This window comes from Leuciscus leuciscus (assembly GCF_965113295.1).
Source record: "Leuciscus leuciscus genome assembly, chromosome: 17".
Lineage (NCBI taxonomy): Eukaryota > Metazoa > Chordata > Actinopteri > Cypriniformes > Leuciscidae > Leuciscus > Leuciscus leuciscus.
Window position 1 is genome coordinate 25,390,241 of NC_138741.1, and position 26,649 is coordinate 25,416,889.

Below are 26,649 nucleotides of genomic sequence, written 5' to 3' on the forward strand. Positions count from 1 at the left end.
GAAACTTATTTTAAAAGATCAAGTATGACTCAAATTTGCATTGCCTGAATAAGGTCCCCAGCTCAATGTGTTGGGGCTTGTGCCCCTAACTGCTAGGCCATAGATATTTAATCCTGCCTCCTGTCTGCTTCTATGATCTAAGGCTTTCCTCAGCTTTTCTCTGAAAGAACACCCAAACTTTTTCCACAGGGAGTTATGGGGGCTTCTAATGACTTGAGCCCCATCAGGATCTACTCTAATCCTACTGGGTACTGGATTACTTTAAATGACACTGCTCCTAATCTGTCTAGATATGACCAGACACATAGCCCAACACTGCTTTAACACCGACCGTAATGTATAGATTTATTAATCTGTCTGGCATGGGGCTTGCTTGCTTGCTTCCTTTTCAAAACAAAATCTAACAAGGAGTATGCACTGACCTGGAAACATTTCCAATATTAGTGTCTTCACATCCTGAAAGCAATCACTAAGTTAAGTGGTCTAAATGTATGTATATATGTATGTATGTATGTATGTATGTATGTATGTATGTATGTATGTATATGTATAAATCTCATCTGTGGAAGGCGTAGGACCGAATGCAATGGTAGGATGTTCTACCTGCCTGTCAGCATATGTATTTTCATACAGCCACCTTTTACAGTTCCTCCTGAACCAAAATAACGAGTTTATGCTGCGTTCATGCCTACATAACTACTGTAGTTTGGAGGAGATGGAAACCTGTGACGTTATACTCAGAGCGGTTTCAGACTCGAATTTATGTGTTTCTATGTCAACACTATCAACGCCGAAATGAATCTGCAGCAGTCAGGTGGTACAAGTCAGTGCTCTTTAAGTTGTTTATGTTCATTAATATTGTAATGTTATGTGCTTTGAGACACGAGGTAGTTTAACGAGGTACAGTTCACATTTACAGAAAAAAATTTTTGTCCTCTAGTTGAAACTGAATTGGTCAAAAATCCTGGTACACCATATGTATTTATTTATGTTCTGTTTGACTGTAATTTAGTTGCTTCATGCAGCATTTCACATTCAGTAAGCAGAGGGAAATTACTTAATGAACCTAGATAAGACAACAGGTTTTTTAAGGGGAGGAGATGATGTGGAAAGGGAGGGGCAAATAGGATTAGGAAACATTGTGAGCCAAATTCAAACTTGTGTCGTTTACTTGAGCACCACAGCAGTCTGCGTTAGAGTAAAGGTGGTAAGGTGGCCAAGGCACAGCTATGACTAGGACAAGGTGTTAGCCTCCAGGGTTTGTACCTTGCTGGTGCAGAAGGCTCATCTCTGGCAGAGGTCAGGATGTGCTTGATTATATGCTCCTGAAACACAAAAACAAAAGAATTGCTATTAAAGGGGTCACATCATACATACTTTTATTATTTATTTTATTTATAAATGTTTTCCTCTGAAGTTTAAAGTGAATGTTAAACCTTTAAAAGAGTAAAGAGATAATTAAAATAATAAAACAATTAAATAATTTTAAAAAGCTGCTAGTAATACATGATGTAATTAAATACAAGCGATACAATACCACATTACAATATTTTTTCATGTTGTTTAAAATAAGTCTCACCAAGGCTGTTTTTATTTGATCAAAACAATAAAAACACAAATATTTTGAAATAAAATTAGTTTTAAATAAATAACCGTTTTCTGTTTTAATATATTTTAAAATGTACTTTATGTGATGCAAAGCTGAATTTTCAGCATCATTACATTACGGTCTACAGTGTCACATGATCCTTCAGAAATCATTCTAATATGACGGTTTGCTGCTCAAGAAACATTTCTTATTAATATCAATGTTGAAAACAGTTCTGCTCAACATTTTTGAGCTACATTTCTGAATACAAATTTCATGAACAATTCTGGGCGTCAATGAAAATATAGGATAAAAAAAATCCTGTTCAAGGGCCTGGTGATATCCTGCAACGGATCCATTTCATTCCATCTAGGGAGAATCCGATTATACGCCACCCATTTCTTAGCCACACAGACTTTCACAGGGCACATATGCACACAGAAACATACACAACACCACACACTCCCACCAGAGACAGATGCACAAAGTGAGATAATGCAGACAGACAAAAAGATAATGATCAGAACCGCTCACAACAGACACAAAATCTGACATAAAACCAGCAATCTGGCAACTCGGAACATGACATATCCAACCATCTGGAAAAGAAGCATCTGTGCACAAGCGCGCACACACACACACACACACACACACACACACACACACACACACACACACACACACACAGAAAAAAGATCACGTTAACCACAGTCTTGTCATTCATGGCCTGCTCCTGGTTATCAGATGCCATCATGTGAATTTCTGCATGCGAGTGTCGGACGCCTCCCCGCATGGTATTAGCTCCTTACTGTCACCCGGAACAACACGGCAACACAATAACAACAGCCCTGTGGAGCTCGGCTCAATGCAGCCTGCATTGCTGATCGCCCATTAGCACATTAGCGCCAGCAGGAACAATTACATCAGATTTCCCTGCACTCTAAACAACCGTTGGAGTCGCATACATTCAGCCACTTGGATCTGCATAAGGGCAGGCAATGTATCAGAGGTTAAACGCAGACTATAGATAGTACGAGCACATTAGGGAAGTCCTGATTGATGGTCGGTGGTCGAATGTAGCTGCATGAAATGTAAGAGTTATTTGTAGGAAAGATACACAAAACTGTGTACTTTTTCCCAGACTGATTAGCTGATGTGTTGTCTGAACAACTAGTCACATGCACCTTAAAACTACGCACCTTGCTTAATCGACCATTGATATGTTTTATTGATTAAATTCTTATTAAACTGTCGATTAAGCATTCCAAATATATCATTTCTTTTGATATTATAAATAGCTGACCTCACAAATGCATCCATGCGAACCGACCCAAGCATCTTTTTTTTTTTGTAAATTATAATTTTTTTGTATTTATACAAAAAATACCTTGACATCTGTGAATTTCGTCATGATGATGTCGGCCGTTGTAGGGTGCAGTGCAGGAAGTTCATTATACAGATTTGGGAGGCACACCAGGGAGCCCAACAAGATCTGAGCCTCTACCCGTGGAGCCTAGTAAAAAGATGAGAAGAGAGAAAGAGAGTATATTAAAGGCTAAATTAAAGACAGTGAATGTGAAACATGTGAGCACATCTAAATAGATGTCGCCATGTGTAGGGGTAGTGATGTCTGGAAGCAGTTTGGTGGTTTCTCACATTGAGGGACGAGCAGGCGGTCACACGGCTCGCTGCCACGATGAAGTCCAGGATAAGCATAGTGGCTCCCGGAAGTCCAATAGAGAAGAAGCGTGGAGAGCAGTGCTTAATGATGGTGTTCACAATGTCCTGTGAGACAAAGAGAAAGAGGTCAAAGCAAAAGTTTTGTACAAAGTTGTCACCCTACATGGTCACCAGGTACACGCAAGCACACCTGGTCTTGGTGAAGCAGGCCGCAGTGCATGATGTTGTAGAAGTGTGTGAGGAAGTCAGAGTTAGGTGAAACATCCTGTCTCCTCTTCATGATCTTACAGATGAGCTTGTAGGCGTGGAGTTTACCCTGCTTATATCTTTCGCCCAACATAGTGGCCTGCACACAGACAACAAAAAAACCTTTATGACCAGATCCTGGATCACAGAGAACTACTTCTATGAAACATTGTGAGTGACACAGCAATGAAGCACCAGATCGACAGATAAACATATGTATTTTATTAATCCCATGAGTGAAGTCGCAAAGTAATTAAATAGACAAAAACAGAATGAACAATAGAACTAAAAATAGGTTGAAAAGATGGAACAATAAATAGAACAACAAATCGATAGAACAATAGAAAAATTTTATGAACGACAGACAAATTGAACAAACAAACAATAGACAGAACGATAGATCCAACAAACAAACAACAAACGAACAATACAGATAATATAGACAGAACAATTGATAGAACAAACAAATGAACAATAGACAGAAAGACAGAATGAATGATAGATACTTAGAACAATGGAATAATAGAATGACAGAATGATCGAGGATGGAGAGACAGACAGACAGAAAGATCGAAAATTTGGTCAAAGTTTTTACAAGCAAGACATCCTAATAAAAAATATAATATCTATATCTAAAATAGATTTGTTTAAACAGATAAAATATTGATAAACTCACTTTGAAAAGCCAGGGAGTCAGAATCCGCAGGGGTGGAATCAGATCTGGCGGGGGTGGAGACGACTGGTTGTCAAGGGAGATCCCGAGATTGTCTCTGATCTACAGAGACAGAAAAAACACGGACTCAAGGACGTTTTTCATCTGGAATTTGATTAGTAACTGCACAGTAAATCATCCTCTCAGAGCACTCTGAAGGACTCCGCACGAGTGTGTGTTTGTGCGTGTTCACCTTGGCCAGGTTCTGCCAGAGTTCGCAGAGGTAGTCAAAGACCTGTGCGTGGATCTCAGGGTCCTTGATGGAGTTGACGTCTCCCAGAATGCCTAGCATTCTCCTCCACATCACAGTGGCGACGTCAGCGTGCCATCCGGTCAGAGTGCCGCCAGCCATCACGCTACAGTCCTCGGTCGGAAACTCGCTGGTTTCTTAACAGTGCAATCAAGCATGGGTCAGTAAAAAGATGTCAAAGATGCAACAGATAGTGTCCTAGCTTGCACATCCTCAGCCAAGTATGTCTGATGAAGGGAAGATCTCTTATCTATGTACATTACCGAGGTCATCAGGGGTCTGCAGCACAGAGTGGTGCATTTTCTCATCCAGCTGCAGGTCTTTATGCTGGACATGTTCAGAGGTCAGCGTGGCGGGGGACGGCGTCTGTGATCGGGAACCTCCAAGAGAGTGCATTGGAGATGCGCTCTCAGAACCTGAGGAAATATCAGGTATCAGATATCAGATCTATAAACATGACATGGCAATGTGTTATAATACGTCACTAACAGTAAAACAGCATATGTAGTTTGTTTTTGACTGGGTTTTGTAGCAATGAATCATGTAGCAGATGCTTTTTTCCCAAAGAAACTTTCAGAATACTTATCAGGAGGAATGTTTGTTGGTTAGGCTAGTTTGGATAGTTTTGGGTTTACCAAAGAACATACTTGAAAGTAAGGCTCGGATGCTATTCATGTGAAGTGAAGTATGGTATGCAATCAAAATGAAAGCAATCTGGGTTAATTGCCCGAGGGAACCACAATTGATGATAAATTATTTGTCTATTACAGTATAATGCATTTCGCATTGCTGCTCGTCCTCACTGAAATTGCGTTTGGTGAGCAGCTCACATTCTTTGTTTACTTGCAATGCAACCACGACTGACATGTCGGTCAGTGTATGTTAAGATTTTAAACTTAAACCAAAAGAGCAAAAAACTTGCAAAAAAGTGATTGGATTGTCAAATAATACCATTTTGAAAAGAAATCAAATATGGATTCAGACCAAGAAATCAAAACATGTCCTTTTCCCAGGGTATATGCAAAGTTTTCTTTAAAAAAAATGTAAATAAAAGACTTTTGCAAACCTTTTAAGTCCTGCACAACTAAAATGAATACCACGTCTATACAGAACATCCTCGTACATCTCAAAATAAACCATGTGTCTCAGATCCTTTTACTTAGACTGCAAAAATTAAACTGCAAAACAGAGCAACTTCCAGTTGAAAATACTCAGGATGTTTTTTTGAATATACATACAAACTGGTTTATGTGATAATATATAAACACATACAAATTAGTCAATCGCAACTGGATTTTGCTGGTACGCTAAAAAAATGTGTTCAAAGAAACACAGTAAAATATTATTGTGGCAAAACTAGTAAAATCTATATACTGAATGATTAATAAAATGTATTAGCCTTTCCTTCCTATGACGGAACAGCCAAGAGTTTACGTCGAATTAAATCCCAGATACAGTTTTTTGCGTAACCAAAATAGCAGTAATATCACATTTATTTCATTAAATTGTGGCCTTTTGAAGTTTAATAATTAAATTAGGCTGTATTGCTTAAAATGATAATTAAGACTTTTGTTACAACATAAGATAGTTGCTTACAGTGATGCCAGGAGTTCACACCAACAACCTTTCAGTTACCAGCCCATGACACCCTTTTGCACGTGAGTGTGAGAGAGTGTACCAGTAATGGTGACCGTGTCAGCAGACAGGCCATGCTGACTGAGGCTGCTGGTCTCGGAGTCGATGTGGACTGTTGTGAGACTGGAAAGCTCCTGTTCCTCTGCGGTCTGCCCTGCTCCACCCAAACTATCCTGATCCGCAGACGTCTCAGGGGGGAAGCTGAAATCTGCACACAAATACATCCATATATATCCAACCTCTCTCAAAGCACACTTTCAGCTCAAGCTTAACCACTCTGATCCACTTACTTTCAAACTTGCTGTCATATTGAAAAGCATTGAAGGAATCTGATTGGCTGTCGGAGCTTATGAGGTCACTTCCACTGGCGCTGGCTGGGGAGGTCCACTCAGAGGGCACACCGGGGTCGTCTGCAGGGCGCGTGGCATTCTGGCGGTTCAGGAGCTCTGGTAGATCTTTGGGGATCTCCAGACTTCCCGGGCTACTGCCACGCCTCGTCATGCTCTAAAAAGAACATAAGAAAATCATAATATATATTAATAATATTGCATATAAATAAAATAAATGAATTATTAAATTATAATTTTTTTAGCATATATTTAAATTCTAGTATAAATAATAAGCAGAATCTATGCGTGTTTTAAACTACAATTTTGATTAAGCAGCATTTAGCTGACTTTCGATAATGTTTGTGGTGCCAAAAACTATTATAAACAGCATATTTTTATTTGTTTATAATAATTATCAGAGCTGTCAATTTGATGTAATCATTTAGTGAGATTAATTATAAAGAAAATAATGCAACCAAAATAATTAAGCATGCCCTCTGACATGTATTCGAATAAATGATAATAAATCATTTATAAGTTAGATTTATATAATAAATATATTACACTTTTGTACATAATTAGCAGAATATCAGTGTCAAACTACATTACTTCTCCAGACCAGAATGAAAGACTGGATTATATAGTTGAAATTATGCAGTATTTAGCTGACATGAGATACTTTTGGTTAGCCATGTTGTAGTATCAAACTATTTTAAGCGGCATATTTGCTTTTGCATGGTTGGGAATCGAAAATCTATTCAAATTCAGAAATCAGACACTTTTCAGTTGCTCTTATCGATTCCTGTGTCCACTTTAATATGACTTTAAACCTTTCAAGCACAAGAAAACCCGTGCGCTGATTTCTTTGCTGCGCACAGATCCAAAACGTGTGCACAGAAAGCAGCCTCTCATATTGAATAGTGCGCGATACTGAACTGAGATCTCTTCTGCATGTTTTTGCACTTGAACGGACAAATACACACAAAAATGTGTCAAAATATTCTCGTAAACAGTCGGTTATGTCTAAAGTGAACATAAACCGTTGACAAAGAAAACGAATAACAGTATACTGGAACCGTGCAGCTCCTAAAGAGACATCAGCCTAAAATTCCTGCTGCCATCTCTATAATAATGTTAATTAAACAATAAAAGACAGATATACAATTCAGTTGCTGCTATCTTAATTATCAATAAATGTGATTTTTTTTTGCCTTATTTTTAAGGTATCAAACGATACCCAACCCTACTCATTTATATATAATAATTATTAAGACTGACAATTAAATGCAATCATTTACAATGATTTATTATATAGAAAATAATGCAACCAAAATAATGATTCATGCCCTCAGACAAGCGTTAATTTTGTAATTTTCCTACCATCTGAGCAGTTCAAGCTTGAAGCACGTGCATCAACTACCACTTAACTCGATGTAGTTTTAGACACTATGCATACTGAATGTGTGTATAGACATACAGAAGAGCCTCTGGCCCTCAGTCTCTCCTGGATGAACTCGTCCATGAGGTCACTGTCATTAGGGTTGCTGCTGCCAGCATCGTTGGACATGGGCCTCATCTTCGGCGTCAGCTCATCTTTATTGACTAAGACAACAGGCACAAAACGACACATCAGTAATTTTACAGAGACAAACACAGATGACCTAGTAGAGTGGCATGGACTGACTGACTTCCTCTTTGTAGTGGTGTCTGCCTCTGTCTACAGGTACAGTACATATCTTGAGTATAATTATGAATTAGTTTATACAAGTTTGGGGACAGTGAGTAAATAAACACAATTTTCTTAAAGGACAACAGTGTCATTAAAAAATGTTTGTTGCTCATGTTTGACATTTTACTTTTTTTTAACAATAGCAACCTGTTCACATTCAATAAATCAAATGTATCTTATAAATCACTTTAGGACAAAAGCATGTCAAAAGTTTGAAGTTGGTAAGATTTAAAGAAGTCTCTTCTCCTCACCAATACTGCTGCATTTATTTGATAAAAAATACAGTAAAACAGTAATATTGTGATTATTACAATTTAAAAATAACAGTATTTTAATAATGCATTTCAAAAAGTTATTTATTCCAGTGATAACAAAACTGAATTTTCAGCATCATTACTCCAGTCTTCAGTGTCACATGATCCTTCAGAAATCATTCTAATATGATGATTTGCTGCTCAAAAAACATTTCTTATTATTATCAATGTTGAAAACAGTTGTGCTGCTTTATATTTTTATGGAAACTATGTTTTTTCAGGATTCTCTGATGAACAAAGTTCAAAAGAACAGCATTTACATGAAATAGATATTTTTTTAACACTATAAATGGCTTTACTGTCACTTTTGATAAAATCTTACTGACCTCAAGCTTTTGAATGGAAGTGAATGTTTTTCATATCATGCTAAAAACGTATCTTGTTTCACCAACACAGTAACAGGATGCTTGAACCTGCATTAAGCATCAATCAACAAGATCATAAAATATTTGTGGTGATAAACTGAGTGGACGAAACTTGACACTATTGTCCTTTAAACACAACCAAACTCCTTTGACATTAAACTCATAAATCGCTAAACCAGAGCACAAAAATGGAAAACAAAATCTTTAAATGGAAGCCAACCACAAAACTGATTCCATCCAGTGAAGCAATGCAGTTACTCACAGTTCATGCAGTCCCCAAACAGAGACAGACAGACAGAGAGAGAGACAGAGCAAACCCTGTAAGTCCAAACCTAGGAGTTAGTGAGCCTTTATGGTGACCGAGGTTAAAGTGAGACAGCAGTGAGTATGTTAGAGGAGCCACCCACAACAAGACGAGGCAGCCTTCATCCCAAAGCAAAGGGTTAGGGAGCCACTGGTTAAAAACAAATCATACGAACACGACAGCTCACTTGGTATGGTGGGGTGGTGACTTTGGTCATTGGATAATCCTAGAAGTCTTGTTAGTGTAGACTACAAGCTGTGTTTAAGTCATGAAGGCCCTGATCAACGATCAGCTTGCGCAACTGAACTGTACACAGGAGGCGTTCTAAGAGGTGATGCCTGCTACTTCACTACAGACAAGCCGGCAAGCTTTTAACACACAGCCTACTTTGAGAGGGATAGTGCTGCCCTCTACTGGCCATTCAAAACACTGCAACTATGGCAAGTACAACTGTATACTGTTAAAGGGTTTGATCACTCTTAAATGAAAATTCTGTCATCATATACACATCCTTATGTTGTTCAAAACCCTGTATAACTCAAAAGATGATGTATTGCATAGAGTTCAGAGCGCTTTTTTCCATAATGAGAAACTGTTGAGCTTCAAAAAAAAAAAGCATCGTATAAGTAGAGGTGTGCAATATATATTGCCTACGATAATATAAATGTAGTTTTGTGATGTGCAAGCTGAAATGATCTAGTAGGTCCCAAAAAAAACAAGTTTGTGTGCGTGTGTGTATTATATATGTGTGTGCATTGTTTCAAGTGTCAGTTAGGCTTTTTAAATGATTTAATATTGCAATATTCATATTTGATTGACAACAGCTCTATAGTGAGTTATTATCAGAATTGAAGTTATTGATCACATGTAAGAATAATATACAGAAAAATCTCTCCTTATAAAAGTAAAAATGCCCTTGGAAATCATAATCACCCTGATCATTTCTGTCACTGCTGCAAATAAACCACCTAACAGAATATAAAGAATATGAAAGCACGACAGGCATAAACCAGCCAGGGTTCCAACATTGCTATTGTCAAAATCCCCCAAAATAATCAAGATGAATAATCAATGGCTAAGAAAAACTACATTATAAGGTGCTTTTTTGTCATTTTTGAAGCCCATAATGGAAAAGAACACTCAGAAAACAAAATAAGGATATAAAAGATGACAGAAACTACTCCTTTTAAAAATTACATTATTAACAACTATATATATTAAATACATAACATTAGGTTTTATGAATGTGTCAGTGAGCATGTGTATGTGTGTGTGTGTACGTGTGTGAGAGATTGACAGAGGGCGGGGAGGTAGGCATGAGGTCGCATGCAGCATCCAGGGAAGAGGGGCAGCAGAGATTAGGTCCCAGAAGCTTGAGGAGGAGGGGAAGCCGTCCCACAGGTGGGGGGCCGTTGGTCTTTTGGGAGTCTTTTTTTTTTTTTTTTTTGGAATTGAGCTACTTTGAAAGAAATACAAAAAGAGGCTTCAATTCAATCCACATTCAGCAAAAATCAAACAGTCACAAGAAAAGATAGAAAAAAAGAGAAAATGCACAGGCGCTTTTTTTCATGTCTTCCATGTTGACATCGAGCCGATCAAGTCCTCACCTGATGTTTTTCTTCCAAAATAGCCCATTACTTGAGTGTACAGGTCCTTCAGGTGAGCCTCAGAAGCGGGCGCTTTGCCTTGACGCTGGGGCGACACCGCCTGGGCCTTGGGTTTGGAGAGAGCGTGGAACATAGACTTATACACACCGCCCAACAGAACTTGCTGCTGCCGTGAGGGGCTGCAACCTGACTCCTGAGATCTAGAGCGGGATCCCCGAGGGCGGAGAGTCGGACGGCCGAGTCGGCCACGTCTAGCCCCGCTGATGGAGCCTCTATCGCGCTCAACCGCATCGCAACTGGTGACCCCCTCCCCCACGCCCTTTGCTGCTGCCCCGCTCGCCCCAACCGAGTGGCTGCTGAAGTGGCCGAGACGGCGAAGTCGGGTCTTCCAGTGTGCCTCTTTGGGGTCCAGAGGGTTGTGAAACTGCACAGACTCTGTGGATGGGCGGAAGCTGACATGGACCCCACCGCTATGGCATTTTTTGGGGTCAAGATGGGACAGCTTGGGCCTCGGTTCAAACTGGGAAGGCTGCGGACTAAGCTCGCTCTCGCTAACCCTGTCTGTGGCGTTCTGTCGGTGTAGCTGCGTGACTTTGCTGCCCTCTGTTGGCTGCGTACTCAAACTCAAATCACTCAAATCCCAGTCGCACTCCCCTAAGCACTCGTAAAAACTCTTCTCACTTTGCTCCATTTGTTTATCCCATTCTAGCGCCCAATCCCCACTTCCCTCAAACTGCACCTGCTTGTTATTTGCACCTGTTTCTACTTTCACGTCCTCCTTGCTACAAAACTCCCTAAAAGCGCTGAAGACGTCCTCCTCCCCTTCGCCCTCGGTTTGATTGGTCGAGGCCGCGGCCGGACAGGACCAATCGGGGATAAAGGGGGGCTGCTGCCCTGACATCTGGCAGAGATGGTCATAGATGCTTTCGCCCACCTCCAGGGATGCCTGGCTGTCAGGGGGTTGGTGTGGGTCAGTAAGCTGGTGTGGGGTCTGGGAACTGTGGGGGGACTCAGAAGTGGTGGTGGTAAAGTGGGAGGAGTGAGAGGGACTGTCAGAGACAGGAAGTGCACCTTTGACCCGTTCTGCGATGAAGGGCTCCATGATGTCAGAGGCGCTGCTGCTGCGGGGGAGAGGGGGCTGCTCCAGCTCACCGGAGGCAGAAAACACCTCGGACGACGGGGTCTCCTCGCTCTGAGAGCAGTGGCGGATCCGCGGCCCGCGCTGGACCATGGGAGGTTCCTCCAGGTCTGAACACGAACAGATATGCAAAAATCAGCATGTTTAAGGATGCAGGCTTGATTATGCATTAATATGGTCAGTAATATTATATTAATATGACAAGTTAAGCAACAAGTCTTCAAATATTAGATACCTAAAGGTGATAAAAGGACCTAGAAAGTATTATCATATTAACAGATCCACTGTGGCCACATTTTACATGCAAAAAATAAAATAAATACATGCATATGTAAAACAAAATGAAATCAAGGTGAAATTTACTACTGAATCTCAAAGGTTAAACTAAACATATCAGATCACAAGCAAAAAGAAAGCTAATCACTTTTTAAAACACAAATTAATTATTACATTTGGGCATTCTCCTTAATAATTCGGATAAACATGATGATGAAGAGATGCAGACAAAGGGTAAATCCTGTAGAGGGTATTTTTCTCAAAAGTTCTAGTTCTGGGTGTGAAGAGGGATTATACTGAATGAAATGTGATACGAGAAAGATAATACTGTAGATTCACAAAGACAAGGAAAAATGTAAAGATAAACACACATGCAGGACTGTTGGGTGAAGTGCATACAAAGAAATATGTCCGGGTCATATTTCCCCCCCAAATCATTTAAAAAATAAAAATATACATATATATATTCAAGTTAAAATTAACTTAATAAATGGTAACTAATACATTAACATTAATGTACTATGAATGGACAAATTAACAATGAACCATGTTATATTTATTAGTTAACATTAACCTAGATTAATAAATGCTTCAAAAATTACACTTCATTGTTAGTTCATGATAACTACTGAATTCACTACTGTTAACAAATTTGATCTTATTATAAAGTGTTTCCTATAATTTTATAGAGACTAAGTGTACTTATAGCCAAAAAACAGAAGCCAAAAAATATATATATATTATATATTATAGATATATAGATTAAAAAAAGGTACACCTCTGTAATTCCCTACATTTCCAGTTTGAAAAGTAAATAAATAAAATATAAAAATAGTTTATTTTTCTTTGTTCTTGTCTTCAAGCTGAATATAATTTATGAATTATTTGTTATTCTAGGAATAAATGTGACCAAATCCTTTCTTGATATTTGTCTTGAGATTCATCCTATCAGAAAGCAACTGCATAAGTGCACGAGGCTTTAAAGCAATGGTGAACGAGAAGGGAATCTTCCACATTAAACACATGAAAAACACATCCAGGTTTAATAAATGAAAACCACTAAACACATACAATAATAACAGTGTCAGGATGGTGCTGCTAACTATAGGAAGTGTGCACACATACGTATACATGCACATCCATAGGCCGGGACGCAGTCAGAGGCGAGAGTGCCGATACGGGCGTAGAGGGCTCTACCTGACAGCTCGTCAGCTAGGGGAGTGAGGACAGAATCAGGCAGGAGAGGGTGTACGGGGTGGATCAGGACAGGTGCGCTTTTAGCACTGCGGATAAAGGCTGAGGACAGCAGACTGTCCCCCGTAGAGCAACTACGCAGAGCTACAGACCACACACACACACACCCAGAGAGAAAAAGAGAAGAATGACGACAACAACACGGAGAGAGAAGGGAAATGGGGCAGAGAGAGACAAGAAGTGATGGAGGAACACGGGAGGTGTTAGGGAAGAGAAAGACATGATGGAGAGGTGGAGAGAGAGAGAGAGAGAGAGAGAAAAAGAGAAAGTGATGGCAGAAAGCAGTGAGCATCACAAAGAAGAGGTAAAGAAACGAGCCTATCAGTGCATCTTAAATCAGCGCTGACTGGTGAACACATGAACATCAAGTCTCTGGAAAATCTAGACTGTGAACTTATTAAGAGAAACATGGCGTGTTAAAGATTCGCAACAATTCAAGACGGTCAAGCAAATTTGCCAAGTTGACCAATAGAAATCATCTTGGTTAGAAAGTGATTTCTGTGTGAGCTGTACTTCATACATCTCTACATCATTTACAACAGACCTTTTTGCCCGCAAAACTTCACTAATGTGACCGCACCTTAAGAAAAGACATCATTTAACACAATCTTGTTCTCTTCTTTTAAACATCATAGATTTAATCTGACAGGAAGGGTTTGAAACACACTCACCCACAGTCTTCTGTCTGACGATGCTTCTGGCCTTCTCGATGCCTGGTGAGCCAGCAGTGGTAGCGCTGCGCTGTCTCATGGCAACAGCTTGGCCTGGTGGGTCTCGACTCCAGCCTTTGGAGAACGACCGATCGACTGTGATTTTTTGGCCCTCGTGGGCACCACCTAGAGGTAGTGGGACAAATATATGATTTATATACGTTTGAGAGAGTGAAGCTGGTATGTTTCAAAGGCTTGAGATGTTATGCAACTACTTTAGTCTATGTGCAAGCACAAAAGTATTTCATGTGATTTAGAATTTTTAATATAAACTCACCTTTGCCTTTGTGTTTCTTCTGCTTCTGCTCACTGAGTTTGTCCAGGGGTAGCTCGTTCAGGTCCAGGCTGTAAAGGTTGCGTGCTAGAACCTTGGTAAGTGTCTCCATGGTGAGGGACCACTCTGTGACCAGCTCCTCCCAGCAGGTGAGAGAGGAGAGTACAGACAGCAGGTCGTCCCACAGCTCCCGAGAGATGTACACGTTCAGATTCCCTTTGATCCAGGCCACAATCAGAGTCTGAACAGGAAGACAGACCACACAGTATGGACTACATCAGAACCTTTAACAGAAGAACTAGAAATAATAATTTTGTATTATTTATACATATTATATTATATTATATTATATTATATACCAAATACATTTTTTTAATTAGCTTTTCTTTTTCAGTTATTTCAGTATTTTAATTTTAATTTTTAGAAAATATGTTATGTGCTGATTTTTTATAATTTTTTAATATTCAGCTTTCATTTATATTTATTTCAGTTTTAGTAATTGTAAGATGTCGATTTAAATTTATTTTATTTAAGTTTTTCATATAATATGTATATTATATTATATTTAATTTTATCTTTATTTCAAAAACAAATTTTTTATAGTTTTAGTTAACAATAAAGACACGCTCACATCAAAAACGATAACTATAAGGATAACTATATTAGCGTCCACACCAGCGGACGATATCTTTCTGTTTATTCTAAGCACGCGCTGCAGTTTTGTCGCATTTGAGTTTAAATGCTCAAGCTCTTTAAAGCAGGATGGATTCTGATTGGCTGTCATTGTTTTAAAAAAATTTAATCGTTCTGAAAGTGATTCCAACTATATCATTCTTCTGTGCAGTTATAACTGTGGTGTGGGCTTCCCTATTCTTTTATATTTAGAATGATTTTTAGAACTATATCTTTATCGTTCTTGCTGTGAATGGGCCTTAACACGGACAAACAAATCATTCTTCAAAGATTTCTACTGGCTGTGTCCAACTGAAAGTGAAATACTGTGCAAAACAACAAAACCACAGCCAGTCAGAACATTTATGATGTGTAGTATGTGGTGCGTGATTTTGGACCAATGAGAATTTCCTATGGCCCATCCAGCGCAACGCAACAAAAACATGGCTTTTTTCACAGTTGTGGCTGCTTACCACAAAGACTCAGCTTTTGCCTAAAAAAAGCTGACTGTTGTGGTATGTTGGTGGGTGGTACCTGAAAAATGGCCCCTGCCAAACGGCCTGATAAAGTGTTACTCTTCTTCCCATGAGGCATTATGGATGGAGGCCTCTTCATCACACACTCAGTTACCCTTAGCAATACCAGCAAGACCTGTTCCCTGTGATGGACACAAACACACTCATGATGAGCTGGACAAGAGCTTGAGCAGATTTCTTTCAAGCAGACACCTGAGACCAGAGTAATGAAGTGTAATGTGCATGGACATACCAGGTCTTCTGGTTCATGGTTTCATGCATAACCAGACTGCGGTATATGTTGAGCACACGCTTGCACATGTCAACATGCTCCTCCAGAAGTGACTTCAGCTCATTGGCTGCCTCTAGAAGGAAGACGTTAGAGGAGTTGGTGATGAAAACCTGCAAGGAGAAAGAGATTGTGGGAGAAATGAGATTAGATGACAAACGCCTGTTTTGCATAAGTGATCTTTGCAAGGTTTGAACCCACAGCCTTTCAGTTACAACTCTGGATCTTGAACCAACCTTGAACCTGTACACCAACACCTGGGCTCACCTGTAGTGTGGCCTGGACACCAGCATGGACGTTGTACTCCAAAACCTCAGAATCAGTGGATTTATTTCCAGAACTCCTGCACCAATTAGGGTTTTGATTGTGAACAGACACTGTGAGCCCAATATCCTGCACAAACAAGATAAACATTGATTGGTGAACAATAACAGAGCAATATATTAAACTAAAACTCCATAGGCATTATAATATAAAATAATATAATATAATATAATATAATATAATATAATATAATATAATATAATATAATATAATATAATATAATATAATATAATATAGAAAAGTGTGTGACTATTTAATACTTTAGAAACTTGGCTTAGAAAAAGTAAACACATGAATTGGAAAAAATAAGCCCTGATATAAGCTCCTTGCAGCAACCTTGCCAGACTGACGCCAATAATAAAAAAAGTGGATATTAGCCAATACCACCACATAATATATCTGGTACAAAGAAACTAGGGACCAAGCTGTGCAGGCTGACTCAGCGTCTAATAACAGTCTTAGCATTCCTCTGATATAAACTTCAGTTCAGAGACACCTACCTCCTCCTCTTTATCAGTTCTCTGCTCGTGGGCAGAGTCCAGCTGGCCTGTGAATCGGTCTTCCTCTGGCTCTCTCATAAACACAGGCTTATCCTGCAGAGAGATCCACTCTTGATACACCCGCACCACCTTACGCATGGCTGCAGACTCACACATGGGCAATAGAAACGCCTGCAGAATATAATACACTCACTTATAATCACAGACAGAATCAGTGTATAGTATATAATTAGAGGAATCAGTGACTAAAGATATGAGATTCATTAGCTGGCCATTTTTCCACTTCATGTGTGCAAACTTGACAGTCATTGCCAGTCCCCAAGACCACAAGTAAACATTAAGTGCACCATTTTAAACAGGGTTTTTGAGATCCTCAGACTATGGGCTGTACAAATCCCCATTCATGTTCCTCTTTGTGAACTTGTCTATCACTAGGACACAGAAGTCCCCGAAAAGAACAATCAACCTCTCATAACCACTTCTTCAAAATGATCCAGACTTCTTCCTCTGTCATTGATATTTAGATTTAGTGAAGCGCTTCTGTTCTACGTGGGAGGATTACCTGTCGAAAGATCTCAGTGATAAAGTTGACATTGGTTCTAGAGGAGCACAGGACCCGGCGCACCACCTCGATGTCAGTGAGGTGCTCTTCGTCCATGCTGCAAAGGCTAGAGGAGCTGGGCTCTCTCTCTGTCAGGGTGCTGGTGTTTGAGTGGGACTGCTCCGGCTCGCCAGACCCACCCCCATCCAGGCCATCTGGTCTCAGGCCGCCATCCTCCCCTCGGGCAGCCAGGCCCACCGCTGCTCTCTGAAACAGCAGCAGCATTGCAAAAATGCACGTTTACGGCTTGTTCAATGGTGCTGAGACAACCTCAGGAGCAACCTGGGGTTAAATGTGCAGCATTTTGGTTACTAATCCAAACCTTAGTTCACCCATTGAAAACACCACTGAAAGTCCAGGTAATCAAACCTTTTAAGATAAAAAAATTTCATAAAAGGTGTTGTAAAATTAATCCACATGAATCAAAAGGTTTAATCCAATTCTTGTGAAAAGACATGATCGTTTTATATAATGAACAGGTTTAATTTAGGCTTTTATTCACATATAAAAACACAAGCATCACATTCGTCAAACAATGGAAGCTGTTTCATGCGTGCGTCACATGCTAGAACGAACCTCGTTGGTTTGCATGTTTGAGTTTCCATGTTTACTATATGTGATGTGCTCTATTTATGTATGCATGTATGTATGTGTGTTGATCATTGGCTAGATGTAAATAAAAGCCTACGTTAAATCTGTTCATGGTATAAAGCAATCATATCTCTTTTCACAAGGCTTGGAGTTAACCAATCAATTCATATGGATTCATTTTACGACGCCTTTATGACCTTTTTATGATCTTCAAAATGTTGGTTACCTGGACTTTCAATGGAAGGACATAAACCTCTGTTTTTATTAAAAATATCTTTATTTGTGTTTCGAAGTTTAACCAAATTTTATGGGTTTGAACACAAAGGTGAGTAACTGATGACAGAATATTCATTTCTGAGGGAAATATAACTTTAAAAGCCAAGTCAGACCAACCCTAATAGTGCTTTGCAACCATTACTGCATCATACATGTGAAGATCTGTGTTGCTACCTGGATATTCTTTGGCACGATTTCTCCTTCCATGCCAGGGATGTTTGTTCCTGTGTTTGACCGTGGCTCCAGCCAGAAGGAGACCAGCCAGCGAATAAATATGACTCTGGCATTGAGGAAGTTCTCTTTAGTGCAGTACAGGGCTTCATTGGTCTCTGGGTCTCTTTTAACAACTATGTAGTAAGGCTTTGGTCTCATGGGTGGAACCTCTATTATAAAACAGGACACAAATCCAAATTAGACATCTTATCATCCTGAGCAATTAAAACTAACTTTGTCACAGCAAAAATAGCTCATCAAAAACAATGAAAAAAAAAAAAAGAATGTTTACTTTGTCATGAAGGATTTTCATTAACTCTTACCCAGAATAGGATTGTACAAACTGGTCTCCTTGGAGAAGTTGGGGAAGATATGGGGCAGGTAATACTTTTTGAAATTGGCGAACAGGAAGGCGAACCCCTTCTCATGGTTCTCCTTGCACTTCCACTCCAGGCTTTTGGCCTGTAGGGGCACAAAACACACATGGCAAGCTGAGCACATACACAGCAGCTGGGACAGAACAGCCTGTTTGTGTTTTGTGGAGGACAGTAGGGTTGGTGGAGGCAGGCAGTGCGTGGTGCAGTTGTTTATGTTGGGGAGGGTGTGAAGCAGAGCAGCCGTTGTAGCGCCAGGGAAACACACACCACTGCAGCAAGGGTTTCTGGCATCAACTGCATGCAGATCTGGGGTCAGTGGCATGTAAGTTTGGTTTCCACAGCTTTAGCGTTGGGTCTGCGCCAGCCGTGTTAGCATCAGCAATGTTAGTAGCAAGAGGGGAGTACCTGGTTTACCATGTATTTAAGTAGAGCCTCCAGGAAGTAGCCAGTGAGATCCTCCTGGGATTTATCACCTGACTGAGGAGGCACCAGCGGGCTGATCTCCTCTGGAGTCACTTGAGCTGCAGCAATGGACAAAAATATATGTTTTGAAGGGGATATAACATCAGATGTGAGTTTAATTTACTATGCAGAGATACTCAAATAGCTCCCAGCACAGTCCACAAAAAAAGAGATGTCCGAGTGCGATTGGCAGCATTGGTCTGGCTTCACTCTCACTTGAGTCTATGTGCATTTGCATTCATCTTATGTCATCATAAATGTGCACAGTGCATGATAGAAAACAGAATGCAGGCAAATATATAGTGTTTTTTTATTAACTTGGTGCTATTATGCTCAGCAGAATGAACAACTCTTGGGTTTAATGTAGATGTGGCGCATGAAGGTTGCTTTCTGCTGCTTGCAAATGGACTCTTTTGAGGACACCGCGGATTATGAGCCATTCATTTGCCGCTCTGATTGCACTCTGCACGATGACACTGCATTCTCACTCTCGCTCGTATCCAAGGTAAATCACCACCACTGTCATCCCCTAGTATGCGCTGTTGAATTAGTGACGTCATCTTCGGCTAAAATGCATGCGCAGGTTACTTTACTGACTGAACAAGTGTGCACCCAAGTGCGAGTTCTTCCACATGCATGCAAATCACACTACAGTTCCAGTGCCACCACCTCTAACAGGTTAGTCTCGGGTTCGGTGGCCCGGTGCACTCCCGGGTCCATATGACAGCTTTTACATTACCAATTTTTCATGCGAACTGTGCCCCATTACAAACTAAACTGCCAGTGTGAAAGCACCCTATGACATCCCAACAATCAGCCAGTGTTGTTATTAATAAACAAACTATTGAAAATCATTTCATCAAGTTGAAATAAAATAAAATAAAATAAATATTAGATTAAAAAAAAACTTTACTACAATAACTTTAATTCTAAAGGTTGGAAAGAGGATGGAAAATGGTCAAGAAAATGAAATGACGACTAAGTTGGTAAGAGAAACCTTGACTAGCACTATACATGACCTTAAGAGACTAAATAAAGAAATGTACAAAAGCTCTGTGAAAGATTTTGGTTATCAGTTTTCATGAGACAGAAGGTGTGAGAAACAGTGAACAAACACTCACTCTCCTGAAGGTTAAGAGGAGGGCTGATCAGATTATCCAGGGTTCGGGGGCCCAGCTCGGACTGTGGTGCAGGGAATCCTGGGATCAGACAGGCGAAGATCCAGAGCTGCTCTCTCAGAGCATTGTGCTGCAGAGCCTGCATCCACAGAAGGAACAGACGCACTCCTTCCCTCCGGATCTATGCACCACACATACAACCACATTATTGATTACAATTTTTAGCTGCTCTCAAAGCCTTGGTTGTGTCAGCAGAAAAAAAGAAGTTGTTTCAGAGGCTAAATTTAATACGTCGTAATAAAAAAAAATCTTCTTTAAGATTCTTAAAAAATGACCAATAAACACTCATTCAATGATTATTGAGATACCGTTAAAATATTGTAAACTATGTATCGAGATTTAATACCTTTAGGGAGTTTCCAGTGTGTAACAGTTTCTTGAGAACGAGACCTATGAAGCAACACAGTTGTTTAGTCTGAGGAACAAATTCATAACTTCCAAATGAGCTGGCTTACTGAGCTAACTGGATCATTCTGGAAAACATGTTTGTAATTAGGGTTTACTGAGAAGAGAGCAAAATAAAATAAAACTGAAAATTATTTATCCTTCATGTTAAAGCCAGTCTAAGTATTGTTTATCTCATTTAGTCAGTGATGAAGGACTGTAATGTCAGAGTTCTCGGTCAGATCTGGGTGTTTCTGGGCCCCAGATCCTTGGCATTCTCTGTGTTTATCTTGGTGGTCTGTGTATCCTTCTGCTAAAAGACTTCAAAGCAGAGGAAAAGGAGAGACCACCGGCCAATACAAGATGTTAAGCCACTAAAATCAGGCGCAAAGCATCACAAGATACATTACATCTCTTCCATGGTAATTAGGCTTGCTGAAAAAGTCAGTGTTACACTGTGTTCTTTCGTACACCGATTACATTATTTGCCCTTCGTGGCATCGCCTACACTGTGTTGCAGAGTTGAAGCACAGTGAAGCTGGAGTCAGATTTAACTAATCATGTGACAAGAGTAAGGAGAGATGACTGACAGGACGATGGCACAGGATTTGGTGGGCATCCTGACCATCATTATTTGACATATTTTATCTTGTAAAATGTGGGGTCAGCACCGCCTCTCCTATACACATGTACATGTGATCGTGAATTCGAAGTGCAAAGCAAGCGCGCATTCAAAAGCGATCACCATGCATATAGATAGCGGTTCCCTGATGCTCGCAAATTATATACAATATCTCCCAAGTTTATTGTGTGAAAATTTTCTCACGAGACGTCACTAATAATCATAATCTCAAAATAAGGCTTTTTTTTAACAACTTATTTTTTATATAATAATAAATTAATTTACTTCAGCAAGGAAGGATGCATTAAATGAATCAAAAGTGACAGTAAAACATTTATAATGTTACAAAAGACTTCAACTTCAAATAAATACTGATCTTTCAGACTTTCTATTCATCACTGGAAAAAAAAAGTTCCACAAAATTGTATAATTGTAAAATATTAAGTAACTGTTTTCAACATTGATAATAATAAGAAATGTTTCTTGAGCACCAAATAAGCATATTAGAATGAGTAGAAATGTCCACCTATGCTGTGGAACTGCCATCTTCCTTGTATTCGCTCTGGTAACAGCTGTAGGATTTTCTGCAAGATAAGCACATGGATTTGACTGCAGACATGTACATTATATAAACATTTTTACATGTACTTAAACATCTCAATAAATATATCAAGAGATTAAAATATGAGTGCAGCACATATTTACATTTCAAAACAGATTTGTGCAAACACGCATTACCGGGTTTCCTTGCGACATTAAAATAGGTTGGAATGTTGAAATAGCTCTCCTTCACACAGACATCATGCCTGTCTCATCATGATGGTACATTTAAAGTGTCTCCAGCCTTCACCATTACAAACAGCCCATAGGGGCATACCAGGTGAGCAAAAGCTAAAGCGTGACTCATTAGTAGTGCTTTTGGGTGCGGCAAAGAACACCTGTTTTCTGTTTGGGAGGCGAATCGGTTATCTGTCAGCCGCACGTCAATCACTCTCTTATCAATGATTTCATTACTGATGACAATGTTTCAGCAAATACTTAGTGGATCATACATATAACAATGTGGACATCTTGGACCAGATAAGAGTATTTGAATAAGAGCTGACACAATGAAACCAAACCTGATGAGGTTGAGCTAATGTGTTTAAATAGCCATTAAATGCTTATCTACATTTCTTACCTCAAATATAAAAAGAATAGAATCAAGTTCCTCTCGTTGCGATTTGTGACCTACAGGAAAGAGCAAACAAACACAGAACATGTTGAAAGTCACCAAGGGATCACAGAAACCCACAGGGCTGATATTAATAGCTCAACAAACAAGGATTACCTATCTGTTGTGGAAACATGGGCACTCAACATGTGGCATCAAGACCAGCTCAAAGCAATCTTTTTAATCAATTTTAATGAAAGATGTACAAGTATTAAGAAAAGTAAATCTGGATAGAGAGCGAGCAATGCCCTAAACAATTTTTTTGTCAAGATTTGATCATTTAATCACATCGCATTAAATGGAAATTCTATTTTCTAAATGCATGTCCTAGATCTTACTGTGAATGATTCATCCACGTTTTATTTTCAAAAAGTTTTTTTGACCTTGTAATTTCTAATCAAAATGTAATAACTCAATGTTCCGGGTAAAAAGACAAACATTTCTGTGGTAATTCATGCCGGACTTCTTCAATCATTTTGTCCACTTAAAGGTACAATATGTAAGAATTTTGCATTAAAATATCCCAAAATCTCAAGGCCAGTGTTATATATTTTGTTAAGTTGATTACTTACAATATCCCAAATGTTTCCAACTATTTTTAAATCGTGAGAAAATTGCGATTTTATCCAAGGAAACGGGGCGTTAGAGCAGGGGGGAGCTGGGAGTCGCCAGTCAATTGCGTCATATCCGCGTTACCCTTGGTTTCCGCTCGTACTGCGTGGAGTCCTGGACAAATGCGAAAGTTGTAGTTGTAGCGTCTATCAAGCTACAAACTTTAGCTTGTTTCTTGCAGTCGTTATGGTACACAATTATTCTTTACCGATTGCTGCTGGTTCTGTCGACATGCTTAATTTTATATTTTCCAAATGTAGCATTCGGTAATAGTTATGTTTATGTAAGGAAACTATTATTGCTTTAGATTTGTGTTTAGTTTATTGACATTGTTTATCACGTCTGGTGTTTATGGCCATGTAAATAAACATAGCATGTGTTATACATAAAGATTAATCAGTATTTTGGCAAATGATGTGGGCATGTTCGAATGTACTTTTACAACAATTGTTTAGAACACGTAAAACTGCGCAGCGTTATCACAACAATGAATTCAACAAATACAGTGACATCTATGATAACCAATTTAGTATTAAACCTTACTTTTCTTCCGGTTAATTCATTTTAATGAAATAAAAGTGTGATGAGGTTTAAGAGTCAGGAAGGAAGAAGACAGGGGTCGGCGTGACTGGGACTCGTAGGCTAATTTATTAAAATAAAGCAAAACAAACAAAAGCCGCGCACAACGCGCATTCACCGTGGCAACCGCGACGGCTCAAAACAGTTCAAAAATGAGAGCTCGGATCCACCGGTTCTCTTTCTCTGCGTCCAATTTTCTCTCCAGTCTCTCTCTCGTTCCAGCGCGGCTTATAAGCGGTCTCTCCACGCCAATAATACTTTGCACTTGATCTACTTGCTCGTCTCTTCTCTCTCCCGTTACAGACCGCGCTGAACCACGCCCCCCTCGCCACAAAAAGCATGTCATTAAACGCAACATTTATAAAAATAGAACTTAGCCTCATCCATGAACATGATTTTTCGATTCCCGTCTGACTGATTTACATCCACGGTGGAGTTTAAAACGACAGTTCCCATCATTCCACGCTCCTTCACATCGTCATCAAGCTACGCCGTTGTTGTTGTTTGGAATGTAGCGCCCTCTAGCGGCAAAAAAATTCTTGCATATTGTACCTTTAAAGGGGCTATATGTAAGAATTACATGTTTTAATCGCTTTTTTATTGCCAATGCGTGAACCACTTGTAACGAAACTTTAAAAAAAAAAACTAGACCTTCCCCGACTTGTAACCTGTAGACTGCTTTTAATGTGAGGAACTTGGGTCATTTTTGGCAGGAAAATCTAAAGTATGTGATGTTTACGGATGCTCCCGAGAACCTCTACTGCTCTATGACACATGAAATGAATGCTTATACAATGTTCAGGATAATTCCGAAAGAGCTATTCTGTACTGTAATGTTAATGTGTCATGCAAAGAAAAGAGACTAATTCAAACTATAGTCTCACATAGCCAGATTATATAGTCTACAGTCTCAAATATACTTTATAATCAAACTATCCTAACAGTGTAATTTTAATTACCGCATCAGTCAACATGATGCCGCTGAATTGCAGAGTTTGTGTAAACACATCCACATCGATATGATCAGATGCTTTCTTAACTGTTGTTTTCTCACCGCTGTCATTGTTGTTGTGTGCTTTTGTTATTAAGAGGAAACCGTACAGCACATCTTTACATATTCATCTAAACGTCCCTCTCTGGCTGTAGTTCACTTAACGGCCATTGGGGTTGCTAATAACACGGGTTTCTGAATTTTACATATAGCCTCTTTAAACTCCAACCCCTTTTTTACAAAAAAAATATTTTTCTTTTTCGATAATACAATTCACTCGACTACTCTATACAAAAGCATGAACAAGGACGCTTAATTGCCTCAGAATTTAATTCATAACACAATGCAAGTGGGGTCAGTAAGCAAAGTAGCACGTCCTGATTTTGCCGAGTCAGACGCGTTCCTGGGTCTACATATCTTGTTGATCCTGGAACAACATTCCTGCCTGAAAATGTAATCATAACCTTATGCCTACCCCTAAATCTAATCCTGCCCATAAGTTATACCTCAAATAAGAGGTGACTAACACTGATGCAGAAGCGCCTAACTCAGGTTCTAAGCCTAAACTTGACATAAACTTGTTCCTCAAATCTGATGGATTGGGTCGATTGGAATGTTGTTCCAGGATCAACAAAGATGTTAATCCAGAAACATGTTGCACTTGGTGAAATCAGGTTCTGCAAGCAAAGTAATGGGGGCACATTTAGGTCAACGCGTATGTTCGTTTTCTTTTGCTTGTACAATTGCTTGTTGCAAGGATAAAAATCTGAACCAGCTAGGCAGTGAACAGCTCTCTGCATACTCAATGAGCAACTGTGCAGTGTTCCGAGACACTGGCTGTGCTCTCTGTGCACTATAATGAGCCCGTGTGACCGGACATGGCTAACTGAGGGCTGGCTAATTTTCGTCATAAGCCATTTCATGGAAACTTGCTCATTAACACTGAATTCCGACAGTGTGTCTGCAGGGAGCACACAGTGAGTAGGCCAGTTGAAAAACAATGCAATCGAACCTTGAAAAACATTAAACTATCAAACAACAGTCAGAAGAAAATAAAATCCCATAAGACAAAACTCAAAGAGTGGGTGAACGAGAAAATAAAGCATTGTAGGTCTTACCTTTCTGCTTCAGGTTAACCTCGATGGTGACAAAATTTTCAAAGAACACATAGTAGATGTACGAGTAATTCTGCTCGAAGAGGTGTTTGAGTTCAGCAGGCTCTGCATTTTCTACAAAAATAAATAAAAATAACAATTGATCAGCTAGACATTTAGCTTTTTTTTTTTTTCAAAACCAAGAAAGTTTTGAACAACAGTTGTACAATTTGAAATGTTGCAGGGAAATAAGCTGGGTTCTGATCAACTCCAGCCGGGTCACCTGGGCGAGGGTGTCTGATGTTGAAAGACCCGAAACACCCAATGACCCCAGGTTCCATCACTGAAGACATGTCCAACGCATCTGCATGATGTATCTTTTACCTTCAGGTATTTATGTATAAACCTCTAGATCAAAAGAACTTTAAGATCATGACAAACAAACATTACTTCATTGTGTACTGTGTAAAATAGGCTACCCCTTAATGCTTGGTCTCTCTTTCAAGCACACAATCTAGTTTATAATTTGTCTCTTTCAGTATGCAGGATGTGAGCGGGTCTCTTTATACTGATGCTGAAGTCTACTTCAACCTGCAGCCCAGCAACACAAGTCAATATTTGTGCTTTAAAGCTCCTCCACACAGTCCAGCTCCACTCATCATCCTAATGCAGCCGGTCCTGGTCACAGACACGTTCCCGCAGTGTCCAGCAACCTCAGTCAAGCACCTGCTTCATTCTGTTTATA

The 26,649-nt window shown here is 39.6% G+C and overlaps 1 protein-coding gene across 5 annotated transcripts in view; it reads right to left on the bottom strand.

The window, feature by feature from the left end:
* ralgapa1 (Ral GTPase activating protein catalytic subunit alpha 1) overlaps positions 1-26,649 on the bottom strand; it is a 74,300-nt gene that overhangs the window by 39,681 nt on the left and 7,970 nt on the right. For 2 of the 5 annotated variants that reach the window (XM_082142259.1, XM_082142261.1), the window contains exons 2-27: positions 25,929-26,039; positions 22,596-22,645; positions 21,942-21,999; positions 20,756-20,799; positions 20,353-20,530; positions 19,175-19,290; positions 18,716-18,854; positions 18,354-18,562; positions 17,274-17,519; positions 16,712-16,882; positions 16,155-16,280; positions 15,852-16,000; positions 15,618-15,741; positions 14,415-14,652; positions 14,099-14,263; positions 10,760-12,007; positions 7,918-8,042; positions 6,402-6,615; positions 6,155-6,319; positions 4,740-4,892; positions 4,420-4,613; positions 4,191-4,289; positions 3,459-3,614; positions 3,245-3,373; positions 2,976-3,101; positions 1,267-1,325 (exon numbers count right to left, since the gene is read on the bottom strand). In XM_082142259.1, the coding sequence (XP_081998385.1) occupies positions 1,267-1,325; positions 2,976-3,101; positions 3,245-3,373; positions 3,459-3,614; positions 4,191-4,289; positions 4,420-4,613; positions 4,740-4,892; positions 6,155-6,319; positions 6,402-6,615; positions 7,918-8,042; positions 10,760-12,007; positions 14,099-14,263; positions 14,415-14,652; positions 15,618-15,741; positions 15,852-16,000; positions 16,155-16,280; positions 16,712-16,882; positions 17,274-17,519; positions 18,354-18,562; positions 18,716-18,854; positions 19,175-19,290; positions 20,353-20,530; positions 20,756-20,799; positions 21,942-21,999; positions 22,596-22,645; positions 25,929-26,039 (4,792 nt within the window). Of the gene's footprint in view, positions 1-1,266; positions 1,326-2,975; positions 3,102-3,244; positions 3,374-3,458; positions 3,615-4,190; positions 4,290-4,419; positions 4,614-4,739; positions 4,893-6,154; positions 6,320-6,401; positions 6,616-7,917; positions 8,043-10,759; positions 12,008-13,370; positions 13,512-14,098; positions 14,264-14,414; positions 14,653-15,617; positions 15,742-15,851; positions 16,001-16,154; positions 16,281-16,711; positions 16,883-17,273; positions 17,520-18,353; positions 18,563-18,715; positions 18,855-19,174; positions 19,291-20,352; positions 20,531-20,755; positions 20,800-21,941; positions 22,000-22,595; positions 22,646-25,928; positions 26,040-26,649 lie in introns of all 5 variants that reach the window. The other 3 variants (XM_082142263.1, XM_082142260.1, XM_082142262.1) reach the window with 3 other exon arrangements.